Source organism: Leopardus geoffroyi, chromosome B4 (genome assembly GCF_018350155.1).
Source record: "Leopardus geoffroyi isolate Oge1 chromosome B4, O.geoffroyi_Oge1_pat1.0, whole genome shotgun sequence".
Lineage (NCBI taxonomy): Eukaryota > Metazoa > Chordata > Mammalia > Carnivora > Felidae > Leopardus > Leopardus geoffroyi.
Window position 1 is genome coordinate 59789539 of NC_059341.1, and position 14073 is coordinate 59803611.

Here is a 14073-nt window from a genome sequence, read left to right on the forward strand (position 1 = left end):
AATAAATAAATAAAATTATAATTATGAAAATTGTACTAATATGAAATAATGTCATGAATAGGTGGCTATAGTTGTATTCATGCTGCTGAATTCACTTCTGTGAAATAAGTAAGTACTTGGTCATTAATGGTAGTAGGATTATGAGATATTAAAATTTATTTTGCATAATACTTAAGAAATTTTAAGACTCATTTTATTAAAAATGTTTTTTCCTCTTTTTAGCTGACTACACAAGACTCTGCCTTCCTCACATTTCCATAGCCAGCGACATGACCTGACACCTTGATGACCAGTCTCAGGGCCCTTGGGTGACTGGCTGGTGCACCATGGAACTTAAAGTATGGGTGGATGGAGTTCAGAGGATTGTTTGTGGGGTCACCGAAGTTACAACTTGCCAGGAGGTTGTAATAGCCTTAGCTCAAGCGATAGGTAAGTGAACTCTCTGAGAGTCTGAGACAAAGTGGTTTATCCTTCCTGTTGTTGTTTGGGGGTTTTTTTTGTATTAAATATAGATTTCTAGTTTTTTATTTGGTTCCATAATACAACTCGAGAGCACACTTTTACTTATTACAGTTCCCCATGCTTAAATAAATCTGTAAAGACACTTGTCTTCTGGCTTCTCCCAGATTTACTGATCTTGAGTCCAGAGTCTGCACTGTCTCTGTTCTCTTATTGTTTATCCTAAACAATGATTTCTGGAACTAAAGATGTTTTCTTGAGCCAAAACATAGATTCCTAGTTCCCAGACCCCTCATTAGGAAAAAATCCTATTTACTGTTTATTCTGACTACTTTTTGAAAAGAAAAACATTGGGGTGCCTGGGTGGCTCAGTCATTTGAGCATCCAACTCCTGATACCGGCTCAGGTCATGATCCCAGGGTCATGTGATAGAGCCCTGCATCAAGGCTCCATGCTGAGCATAGAGCCTGCTTAAGATTCTCTCTCTCTCTCTCTCTCTCTCTCTCTCTCTCTCTCTCTCTCTCTTTGCTTGCATGCTCTCTCTTTAAAATAAAAATAAAAAATTCGGGGGTGCCTGGGGTGGCTCAGTCAGTTAAGCATTTGACTCTTCATTTCAGCTCAGCTCGTGATCTCACAATTCATGAGATTAAGCTTGAGATTCTCTCTCACCTTCTCTCTCTGCCCTCCCCCGCTCACATGTGTTCTCGTTCTCTCTCTCAATAATAAACATTTTTAAAAAATAAAAATAAGGGGCACCTGGGTGGCTCAGTCAGTTAAGCATCCAACTTCGGCTCTGGTCATGATCTCACAGTTCGTGAGTAGTTTGAGCCCCGTGTCGGGCTCTGCGCTGACAGCTTGGAGCCTGGAGTCTGCTTCAGATTTTGTGTCTCCATCTCTCTCTGTCCCTCCCCCACTTGCACTCTGTGTCTCTCTATCTCTCAAAAATAAATAAATATTAAAAAAAAAAAAAAAAAAAGAAGAAGCCATGGGCAGTGTTTTAAAAGAAAATGAGTATATTTTACAGGGTGGCTAAGGAGTGCAGTAAGCTGCATCTGTCCATATCATATGATAGTCACATTTTCTACACAGAATTTCAAAGGGAAAATGCCCAGATATACCAGGTGTGTGTTTATCAATTTGAACTAAACAGTGTAATGTACCTGTTTGTGAACAAGCCAGAAAGAAGTTTTAACTAAAATCTACCCCCATTTTTGCTTTCTCGGTAACTCAGTCCAGACCGTTTTTGAAAAGTTGATGACTTGAATATAGAGGTTTTATATTTCTCCAGACCTGGCCAAACAACTCTTTTCCTGTATCGTAAATACTTCATTAAATTCAGAATTCATCTGAGAGATGACTCAACTGGCAACCAGCCGAGGACTGTTGATCCTTGTTTCTCTTGTGCCATAAGATTTTCTCAGTTTCAGATGCAGTACGCTTTTGATACATACTTAAATATTTATCCGTCTTGTAATGTGGGTTATTGGTATTCAAAGTTTAAACACTAAGTGAAAGTTTTATAGTATTATTTTGACCTTATTTCCACTATAAGAAACAATAAGGGGTTTATCAATTGGGGAAAATTAATTCTGTGACATACAGTCCCAGAAATTCTATGTCTAACATAGTAAAAGTTTAGGTATCCTGTTAGCGGAGTATGTACTGAATGAGAAAACTGCAGATGCTTCTAAAAAATTTATACTGAAGCAACTTGTAGAATACCTTCATGGGTTCAAACCCACACATTTGCCTCATGGGATGGAAACACCATAGATATATTCTTGATTAGGGATTATTGAAATTCTCTGGATAGCTAAAATTACTTTCAGGAAACCATCAGGACACAAAAATATTTACACAACTTGGTAATTTGCAAATACATATGGCAGCAAACATTTTTTGACTTGGTGCTGCTAATCAATTGAGTCAAATTAGAAAATAGCTAAAAACAGAACATAAATTGGTAAAAGATGTTGAATGCATCTAATAGTATAGAAAGAAATCCTTTCTACTCTGATCTGTGACTACCTTGACAGGTTATATCTAGGTGGTGGATAATGAGACAGAATAACAAAATAAAAACATAACTCTGAAACATTTAATTGGCATGAGATGGATAAACTGTCCTGCAGCGTGCTGTGTGTTTGGTCACTGTATACATCTTGGGCTTTCTGAAACAGTCCCAATTTCGGATTTTTTATCTTGTTTTTCTCATAAACTATCCCAGAAATGCCATTATTTCACAATTCAAACTGCTTCTCAAATCTGTATGTGAAACAGAAAGCCTGTTTCAAGTTATAGTCCAGAAAATGCATTTGCTTTTACAATATTCCCAAAATATGAAAAGAATGTATTTCTGCCCTCAAGTAGCTTAGAACTTAAGTAAAGTATGGCTAACAAAAGATTAGAGAGGAAAAGAGGAAGAAATCAAGGAGACTGAGGGAAAAGTTTTCTGATTCACACTCCTTTGTTGCCTGGTACCATTTGAAGTACTAAAGATTTAGAATTTTTCTCTGTTCCCACTTCTAATGATCTTATTCCTGTATCTCCTTCAACTGGGGCCAGAGTTAGCATTGAATATAAACAAATTGATGGGGCTGGGGTCCAAGGTGGAGTGAACTGTTCCTAAGAAGCCTTGTTTCATATAGTTTGCCCCACGAGATCAGTTTTCAAACAAGCACATTTTATACTGAATTCTAATTTAACTATTCAACGCTTCTTTTCTCTGGAAGTCCCCCTACAGTAGGGATCCTGCTTGTTTATTCTTCTTACACCATTGCTTTGCCTAAAGTAAGTATTCAATAAAACATAGTTTCTAAAATAGTGCTGTCCCATAGAACTTTCTGCAAGGATAATAATGGTCTGTATCTGTGCTATGCAGTATAGTAACCGCTAGCCACATGCAGCTACTGAGTACTTGAAATGTGGCTAGTATAATTGAGGAAATGAATTTTTAATTAAAATTTAAATGTGGCTAGTGGTTAATGGGTATTGTAGTAAACTGTTCTAGAAGACGACTAACTGGTATCTCAAACTTCAAATGAGAGAACCCAAGTCTGCTTCTCAGCTGCTGCCCACCCGCAAATTTCTTCTTTCTCTTTATCTCAACAAATGAAATCTCTTTTCTTTTAATTGATTAGACCGAAAACTTTTATGTGATCCTTTTTGTTGTTGTTCTAATATCTTACAACTAATCCAGTAACAAATCCTACCTGTACTACCTTCAGTATACCTGCAGAATCTTGTTTCTCTTCACAGTCACTGTTAACAACTTGATGTAAGCCACCATCATTTCTCACTTAGGTTTTTGCTGTAGCCTTCCAACTCATCTCCCTGCATCATCTTGGTCCCCTCCAGCCTATTCTTAACAAATTTCTTTTATTTAATGTTTGTTTATTTTGAGACAGAGAAAGAGAGAGCACAAGTGGGGGAGGGTCAGAGAGAGAGAGAGAGACAGAGAATCCCAAGCAGGCTCCACACTGTCAGCACAGACCCCAGTGCAGGACTGGATCCCACAAACCATGAGATCATGACCTGAGCCGACATCAGGAGTTGGATGCCCAACTGACTGAGCCACCCAGGCATCCCATATTTCTTTTAAAGTAATACTTTTTTTTAAGTTTCTATTTAAATTCCAGGTAGTTAACATACAGTATAATATTAGTTTCATGCATACAATTTAGTGATTTCACACTTACATACAACACTTGTTGCTCATCATCAAGTGCCCTCCTTAAGCTTCATTACCTCCCCTCCACCCACCTCCCCTCTGGTAACCATCACTTTGTTCTCTATACTTAAGAGTCTGTTTCTTGGTTTGCCCCTCCCTCCCCCTCCATGCTCCTTTGTTTTATTTCTTACACTCCACATATGAGTAAAATCATATGGTATTTGTCTTTCATTGACTGACTTATTTCCCTTAGCATAATACTTTGCAGCTCCATGCTGTTGCAAATGGCAAGATTTCATTCTTGTTTTTGAGTAATATTCCATTGTGTGTGCGTGTGTGTGTGTGTGTGTGTAAGTCCGTACAGTGGTCTTCAAGACACATGAATCTCTACTTTACCCCCTCACCAATCTGACTTCATTCTCTACCACTTACTTTTGATTGTCCCTTTACTTATACCAAAGATATTTCTGCCTCAGTCTTTGCCTCTGTTCTTTTCTCTGCTGAGAATACTCTGCACCCAGATATCTTCAAAATTCTTTCCCTTGGATCTCTGCTTAAATATCTTCCCACAAAAGATGTCCCTGACCACATATCCATACACACATGCACATACACTCACATACTCTTTATCTGCCATACTCTAATTTTCTCTATAGCACTTACCCCTCCTGACATATTACCTATAGGCCACATATATAGACCATATACACATTTTTAAATCTAAACATTTCTGAAAGCCTTAAATTTATCATACTTCATTTGTTAGCCATACTTGGAATGTCTTGAACTCATCTGGTGGTAAAAACTGTTCTGATTCAATATGAGGCTGTTTTTAATTTATATTTACTCCATTTGATATGAATGTTGATACATTTTACTTCGTAAACTGTAATATGTTTGATTATAGACCTATAGGGATAGCACCATGTTACCTTTCTAAAATCCAAAAAGTTCTGAAGTTTCAGCATATCTGGCCTTAAAGCTGTTGGATAATGGACAGTAGACCTACATTTATTTGTGTGCTGTATATTGCCTGCTACTGTTCTGTTATTGCCTATTCTCATAGCTTAAAGCCATGCCTAAGTAGTAGACACTCAATACACATTTGTGAATAACTGAATGAATTTTTTAAAGTTTTCTATAAATTACAGGCTGAACTAGGTGACCACCTAATGCCCTATCCATTTCTAAGAGTATATGATCCTTTAGAAGATAAGGAAAATAAAATTTTATGTTCTCACATTTAACTCTTATTAATTTCATGCATAAATTATCAATTTTAGAAATTTACAAATTTACCCATTTTACATCTGTTTACAGATGTATTCATTGTAGACTTTTTTGAAATTCAGAAAAGATACAAAGAAAATTTTAAAAATCACTCACGATCTTGCCTCCTAGAAGTAATCACTATACACACTCCTTTTATGTACCTCTTTAAACTTTAAACTATCTTTAAACTTTAAACTTTAAACTTTAAACTATCTCCATAATTCTTGATAGTTTTAAAGTCTTATTTTTCATTTACTGGATTGTGAATTAAATTTTCCACTTAATCCTCACAAGTCTTATGAGGATCATCTATTATCTCTATAGAAGATCAAGCTAAGGCACAGAGATACCAGATAACTTGCCCAAGCTCCTAGAGCTAGTAAGAGGGTAACTGGATTCAAACCAGTAGTCTTAATTCAAGAACCTTGCTCTTAACTTCTTGTATACTGTTTTGGTTATACCCCCTATAATCTCAGTGGACATCTGTTAGAAAGTATAGTTATTGATTGAATTATACTGAAACAAGAAATAAAAGTCCTTAATAGTAAATTATACTGCTTTTATGTAGCCAAGATTATCTTTTACAGTTTTGATATTTATAACAATAGTGTAATTATTCATAATTCTAAGTACTTTCTATATTTTCTACATCCATAAAAGATTATTTTAATGAATGTAAATACATGTAATTCATAGCATGCATCAGTCAGGATGGGTTAGATTATGCTACATTAACAAAAAGTCCCCCCAAATATTACTGGTCTATAGTGATAAATGTTACCTCTTATTTTGATTAATAGTATTTATGCAAAGTAAGCAACACAGTGCCTAGCAAATAGAGGCATAATAAATGTAAATCATCATGAAATCAATAAATTTAATGGTTTTATTATTTTTTAATAGTAGTAAACTCATAATATTAAATAGTTCCTAAATTAATGTGCAGTGATTCTGTGATTACACGATAAATAGATTACATGATATTCTCATCAACACTGTGGGAAAATATGCTGTGAATGACTTAACTATGGGTTGTCTATAGCTGACCAACAGGTTATAGTCAGAGATATTTACATTATATCACTGTCATTATAAATTAAATACTCTATGGTTAAAATTATCTTAATAGCTACACTTAGGACTTGTAGAAAATCCATTGACAAGTTTGCAGAGTACTTGTATGTAATTGATAAATTGCTTTAAATTCTTTAAACTTTGATTTCTTCACTGAAAAGTTGAGGATCATATCTATACTGCTTATTTCACAAAACCAATTAAGCCTGTGTGTAAGATATATTTTTATATATTTTATATGTCTTTGTTTTATATATATGTGTGTGTGTGTGTGTGTGTGTGTGTGTGTATGTATGTCAGCATCAAAAGCATTTAACAGACTATAAAATGATACAATGCAATTTCTTTTACAGAGATGTTCCTTGTAAGAATTCTAAGTCATTATGAGAATGATTGGTTATGTTAACTAGAGTCTATATAAGAATCCAAAATGTTTATATAGCTCAAGGAGCAAAAAGTGTCTGTTATTGGAAAAATTCAGGGCGGTAGGATTCATGATAAAGAATAAGTTTACTGACATCACTTCTAATATATCCAGAAACAGGAAGATTTGTTAGCATTAAATTCATAAGTGATGAATGCAACTCTCTGTCATGTTTTTTTGAATAATGTATAGTATTCATTTTGGGGGTAAGAAGGATTTGAAACTGAAGAAAAAAACCAAATGTCAGCTAAAGCTAAAACTTACAAAGAGGGTTGATGATCAAGGTGTTCAATAGAATTTATATCCCTAGGGCCTGACACTATTTCTGACAGGTATTTGATGTTCTATATGTACTTGTTGACTAAATAACAAGATGTGACTTTTCAATCATGATTTTGTTATTTGGCTATTTAGAAAATTTCTGGAGAAATTTTCTAAAATTGTGTAAAAATGATTTACACAATGTTGAGTGGTTGAAATAAGGGCATAATGTTTCTGAGTGACTCATATTTGAATATTTGAGTTTTGGTGTATATTTTCAAAAACTTCATATTACATACTATTCTGCTTTAACTTAGATGAGAAGAATCTATTATCCTATTTCCTTTTAATTTATGTCAATCATCCAGTGAGATTCCACTAATGCATTAAAGTCTCTCTATGTGATTTTCCTTATTATATGAAGTTAATATAATACTGGGAATACACTCAATTGCTTCATCTATCCAAAAGTACAATCAGTATTTTATTTACCATTCATTATTGTGGCACACATTTCTAAATAGCCACAACAGCCTAATCTACAAATGCTACAGGTAGGTAGGTAGGTAGATAGGTAGATACTCCTTTTTGTTAGTTTTAGGGGTACATCAAGATGGAATGCAAGGTACAACTCAGTGTATCCGTTTAATAAAATGCATTGAAAGGAGTTTTGCAGGAGGAATTTGAATCTATCCAAATGAAATAGGATCTTTAGGGTCTTGCCAAGTATGGTATTAAAAATAATTATTATGGGATTTAACTGTTACATAACCTATCTAAAACCCAATTTTTATAATAAAATCAAAGCTATTAATTTACCTTTTATAAAAGCTTTTTTATATTACTGGATGGATTTTTTTTCTTTTTGTCTAACTGCACTAAATATGCATTATTTAACCAAAAAGGGAAAACTGGCATTAAAAGTAATTCTAAATAATCTTCTACCAAGACATTCTCACAGGGCAGCAGTACCATTAAGCATTGGAAAAATTAGCTTCGTATTTAATTATGACTAAATTAGGGTCTTTAAAATTGTTAATATAACTTGTATAATGTAATGATTCTGTTTTCTTTTTCAAGATGCTTCATTAGCCTGGTAGAATTAGAGAGGGCTCTGCTGATCTAGTCTAACCCCTCACATTACTTATGAGGACACAGAGCTCCAGATAAGAGTGAGATTCTAAAAGTAGTTGACAGGCAGGAAAGCCAAGAACACAGAGTGCTGTGATCTTTGAAGCAGTGAGTACACGTGGAACAGTTTTAGCCTTGCAGATTTGTCATGTGGTTTTTCTTGGAGTAATTACAGTAACTTTTAACCTGAAAGTCACTAGAAACATTTTTACTCCAAGAAGCCAATCCACTGTACTAAGGCTTTCTTCTTCATTCCCCTTGTTTGCCCAGGCATTTTGATAATAATAACAACTAATATTTCTATAGAACTTTTCAATTTTAGAAAAAAATTTTTATATTTCACATCTCATTTGACTCACAACAGTATCAGTAAGAAAATACTATTCTAACCTTTTAGATGAGGAAACTGAAGCCAAAGGAAATTTAATGCATCACGCAGATCATTTAAGTAGCTGGCAGAGCCAATCTTGAACACAGGCCTTCTGACTCCAGAGCCTTTTTGCTCTTTCCAGGTCTGTATAGTTGAGAGTTGTTGAAAGGTGCTGAAGGATTTTTAAGTCAGATTATTGTCATGTCACATCATTTTTAAGAGGTCTCTGGTCAACCCTTTTGTTATGTGACTAACAATGTTTAAAATTAATAATGGCTACCATGTATTGAATGCCTGCCATGGGCCAGGCAGTGTTGTAGGTGCTTACTATGTCTGACTCTGACTCCCAGAACCTGTGACATACTGCTACGGTCTCTATTTTAGAAGTGAGGTTATGCTATTTATCCAGTAGGCAATTAAAACATAGGACTGAGGTGCCTGAGTGGCTCAATCTATTAAGCCTCAGACTCTGGATTTTAGCTCAGGTCATGACCTTATGGTGGTGAGATGGAGCCCTGTGTTGGGCTCCATGTTGGGCGTGAAACCTGTTTAACATTCTCTCCCTCTCCCTCTCCCTCCCCTTCCCCTCCCCCTCCCCCCCACCCCTCTCCCCCTTCCCCTCTCTGACTCTGTGTCTGTCTCTCTCAAGAAAAAAAACAAAAAAACAAAACCTGGGATTAAAACTCCAGTCTGTTTGCCTCCCAAGCTTCAACTTTGCAGCTGTACCCAAGATTCAGTGTCCTTAAAGGAGAATATATGCATATGTTTAAAGCAGTATCATTCTTTGTGTACTAACTCTACACTGCATACATGGCTACTCATATACATAGGAATATGTATATCCAGATCTTAATTTATTGACCTAGTAACTGAGAAAATAACTACTATTGGTTCAGAAGCTCATGAAATTCAAAAAGAAGATAAATCAGTAGCTGTATGGACCAGTATTATAATTACTAGGTGCCAGGATCAGTTTTTTTCTTCCTTGTAATAATGTTAAGTAGTAATGGATGCTTTTTTATTGAGATGTAATTGACATGTAACATTTATATTAGTTTCAGGTATGTAGTGGATACTTTTAACAAAATATCCATCTGACCTACCTACCTTAAATGAAAATGTTTAGAAACTGTGTTCAATTTAATGATATTATGCTGTCTTCTGAAATTTTATCTTCTGTAATTACTAGTTAGGTTCAGTATTTCTATTTATATATGATTTTATTACTGTTTTTGTTTTTGTTTTTTTTTTAATATTTTTGCCTTTAAAAATTTTTTTAATCAGCTTCTAAGCTACAACTATCAAAACTGTAGAAGGCTTCTCTTTCAGCCCCTATTTTTTTACAAAATTATTTTGAAGAGTTGTTTTCACTGAAGTGATTTTTATTTGCCACAGGTGTGCAGAAAGATACCAGCAGTGTGAGCTATGGGATGGCCAAGCCCTTATGCAGAAACAGAGGAAAGACCTGTACAGCCACCTCTTAGCTAAGTAGCATGTTGTTCACTGGCTCAATATCTCCTTTCAGGAGGAAAATGGGCCTCTAACCTTCCCAAGTTCTAATGTGCAGAGAAAGCACAGGAATTCACAAAGAGGAAATTTATTCCAGTTTTGAAGTTCTACCTAGTTCCTGCGACCAGGCCCTCATGGCTTCCAGTGGGGCATTCTCCTGTCATCCTTTGTTTTATCTAGAAGTCTTGTCCCACACAGGAAGGTCTAGGCAATCAGGCATTTAACAAGAGCATAAAAGTCTCCCTGAGTTTTAAAGTGTTCAATTTCTAAGCAAATCTGAAGGATATATGTAATTCACATCCCATAATTTTATGCTGTTAACATATCTTCAAGGGAAGTTTTAAAAGCAGCATGGACTAGACTTTGATGCTAATCAAGAAGACACATTTATTAAATAGTGTCCTCTGTAGCGTTATTTTAGCTATTGCATATGCCACTTTGACAGTTTGTTATCTTTTTTATCTAGGTCGAACTGGAAGGTACACTCTTATAGAAAAATGGAGAGATACTGAAAGACACTTAGCGCCTAATGAAAATCCTATCATATCCTTAAACAAATGGGGGCAGTATGCTAGTGATGTACAGCTAATTTTACGTCGAACTGGGCCATCTCTTAGTGAGCGACCCACTTCAGACAGTGTGGCTCGAATTCCTGAAAGAACTTTATACAGGCAGAGTTTGCCCCCTTTAGCCAAACTGAGGCCTCAGATTGACAAATCAATCAAAAGGAGAGAACCTAAAAGGAAATCATTAACATTTACAGGAGGTGCCAAAGGATTAATGGACATTTTTGGAAAGGGTAAAGAAACTGAATTTAAGCAAAAGGTGCTGAATAACTGCAAAACAACAGCAGATGAGTTAAAGAAGCTGATTCGGTTACAGACAGAGAAGCTTCAATCCATTGAGAAAGAGCTAGAATCAAATGAAATCGAAATACAGTTTTGGGAGCAAAAGTATAATTCTAACCTTGAAGAGGAAATTGTCCGCCTGGAGCAAAAGATCAAAAGAAATGATGTAGAAATTGAAGAGGAAGAATTTTGGGAAAATGAATTGCAGATTGAACAGGAAAATGAAAAACAGCTGAAGGATCAACTTCAAGAAATAAGACAGAAAATAACAGAATGTGAGAGCAAATTAAGGGACTATTTGGCTCAGATCCAGACTATGGAAAGTGGTCTTGAAGCAGAAAAATTACAACGGGAAGTTCAGGAGGCACAAATCAATGAAGAAGAGGTTAAAGGAAAGATTGGTAAGGTCAAAGGAGAAATTGACATTCAAGGCCAACAGAGTCTGAGGCTGGAAAATGGCATTAAAGCTGTAGAGAGATCTCTTGGACAAGCCACCAAACGATTACAGGTAAGAACATTTTTATAAAAAGGATGTTTCGTCTGTTTAAAAGAATTAATATATTCTTGGCATTTTCTTTAATGATTGTCCATTTTCTCTTATATTGAAAGTTAGAAAGCTATCTTGGCTTATAAGTTTCTTAGAATTTCTGTGACTTACGACAAAGCTAAGATGTGAGACCAAAACAGAGATGAGCGCTAAAGCCACACTGATCCTTGTTCCATGGCAACAGGTTTCTTACTGTGTGTCAGTTGTAACATTAGGTAATTGGATACAGAGAATAGAACCTCGGAGCTGGAATGGACACTAATGATGAGATAGTGAATCTGACCTTCACTCCTTTTAGAGATAAGGAATCCAGTGCAAAAGAGATTACTGCAGATTGGTTTGCCAGGGACTGTGTGGCTAGTTAACTGCTTATCTATTACTTCTCCATTGTTGCTAACCCCATCTTGCTTGAGATGTAAATAGTTCCCTTCTCTCCACATTACTTACTCTCCTTTGCTTTCCTGAGGAGAGGGACACAGAGGTTCCTCTCTGATTTTCCACTCTCTGGTTCACATACAAGAATATTTATATTTTGCCATTAGGTGCTGATTACTCAACTTAAATTTCTTAGACACCCGTTCTTGAAAAGAAAATGTGGTGATGTTAGAAGAATTACAAAAGAGGTGTTAAAAATAAATAATAGTTAAAATATTAAATATTAATATTAAATAAAAGCTTAAATAGTACATAAATTCACATTTCTGATTTTTGTTACATTTGGCCACATTTCAAATGCTCTGTGGCACATGTCTGGTGGTTGCTGTATTATTGATCAGTGCTGGTTAAGAAGCTTGCTATTCAGAGTGATCCATGCAGTTCAGGACACATTTGTTAAAAATTCAGAATCTATATTTGTAATAAGGTGTCCAGATAGTGCCTACGCACATGGAAGTTTGAGAAGAATTTCTCAACTGGAATATCAACAGTTTTATCAGCAGAGAAAGCTGAGCTTTCAGAAAGAACTTTCATGATTTCCTTTCTGTGCCACTAACCATAGTGAGAGAGAAAACTGCCACCAAAATTTTGAAAATTGAGAATTTCTCATGCAGTGGAAAGTTGTTAACCTCTGATTTGTCAGTATTCTACTATTTGGATTCACTTTGACCCTTAAAAAGGGTACAATTGGAAGTTGTGTTGCCTTTGCTATTATCTACACGAAACACTAATTCTTGACAGCCATTACAGGTAAATCTCACCACCCATTGAAAAATATTTCATAATCAAACTAACATATCTCCAAGTACCTGCTACGCTCAAAGTAAGTGGAGGAAGCAACCACTCATTTCTGGTATCTCTCCCCTACCCCTGCCAGGTTCATCAAACAGACTCAACCTGGATGAGTCCTTGCCACTTTTCCCTATAGTGCAGTAAAGGAGAGAAAGAGAACTTCATCAATGCCTTTCCTTGTTTTTTGAGCTTTCTGGCTGTCCAAACTTGATCTCCTTTCTTTAAAGATCTTCGGTTCTCAGATCTGTCTTTGCCAAGGATTTAATTAAGAACCCCACAGTGAAAATCTTGTGGGAACTTTGCTTTCCTCATGCTCTAATATAAATCTCAATAACGGATCCCATGAACACTTGAACAGTCCACCAAATACAAGAACTTTTCTGAGTCTCACAGACCAAATGACTATGAATTTTACAGTCGGTTTTGAAGTAAATAATAGGGAAATTTATTTGTGAACAGCTTATAGCAACATTGCTATAAACACTGGGATGGATGGAAACCGGTATTTATTGATGAAAGTCTATAGATATAGATTTATTTCATCAGGTGTATAGTGAATTCCTAACAGAAGAAAGCATCACATTTAAAAGGACAGACTAAAGAAGCTCTTGTCCTTTATTTGCTTACTTTTTGGCCTGTGCCACAGAACAAAAATGACCTCTTTTTAGCCTATTGTATCAGTATTAACACAGATTTGTTGACTGTGTTCTTGTGCAAGCAAGTATCGCACACACAGCCCCCACAAGCAGATGGACTATCACCAGGATGTCTTTAGCTGGCCAATAGTGACTCCTCCAATAAAAAGAAAAATTTTAACTTCCATCTAGGACAAAGAACAAGAACTGGAGCAGTTGACTAAAGAGCTGCGTCAAGTCAATCTCCAGCAGTTTATCCAACAGACAGGGACAAAAGTTACCGTTTTGCCAGCGGAGCCCATCGAAGTAGAGGCCTCACATGCAGACATAGAAAGGGGTAAGGTGTTGAGAAATCTGCTCTTTTCCCTTTATTCTCACTGGTTAACTTTGAATAAACTACTCGCATTCAGTTAAAACGTTAACCTGCCACTCAAAGCTTGGGCCACTTAAAAAAAAATTGATGTACGTCCTGTTTCTGGGGGAAATCAATAATATTTAGGTTATTTAATTTGCTTAGAAAAGCATGTAATCCCCAAATTTTCTGTCATTTGTTTTAAACTGCTTCTTTAAGAAACTTTTTCCTGACGTATGAGTCAAATTTTAGCTTCTGTTCCTGACACCCCTTCCTCCTCTCCTAAAAGTCTTT

General features: G+C 35.7%; 1 protein-coding gene across 2 annotated transcripts in view; it reads left to right on the plus strand.

The window, feature by feature from the left end:
* Positions 1-14073, plus strand: part of RASSF8 (Ras association domain family member 8) — an 89180-nt gene that overhangs the window by 70675 nt on the left and 4432 nt on the right. For both annotated transcript variants that reach the window (XM_045465486.1, XM_045465485.1), the window contains exons 2-4: positions 223-429; positions 10637-11526; positions 13620-13764. In XM_045465486.1, coding sequence (XP_045321442.1) covers positions 327-429; positions 10637-11526; positions 13620-13764 — 1138 coding nt within the window. In that variant the 5' untranslated portion in view covers positions 223-326. The remainder of the gene's footprint in view (positions 1-222; positions 430-10636; positions 11527-13619; positions 13765-14073) is intronic.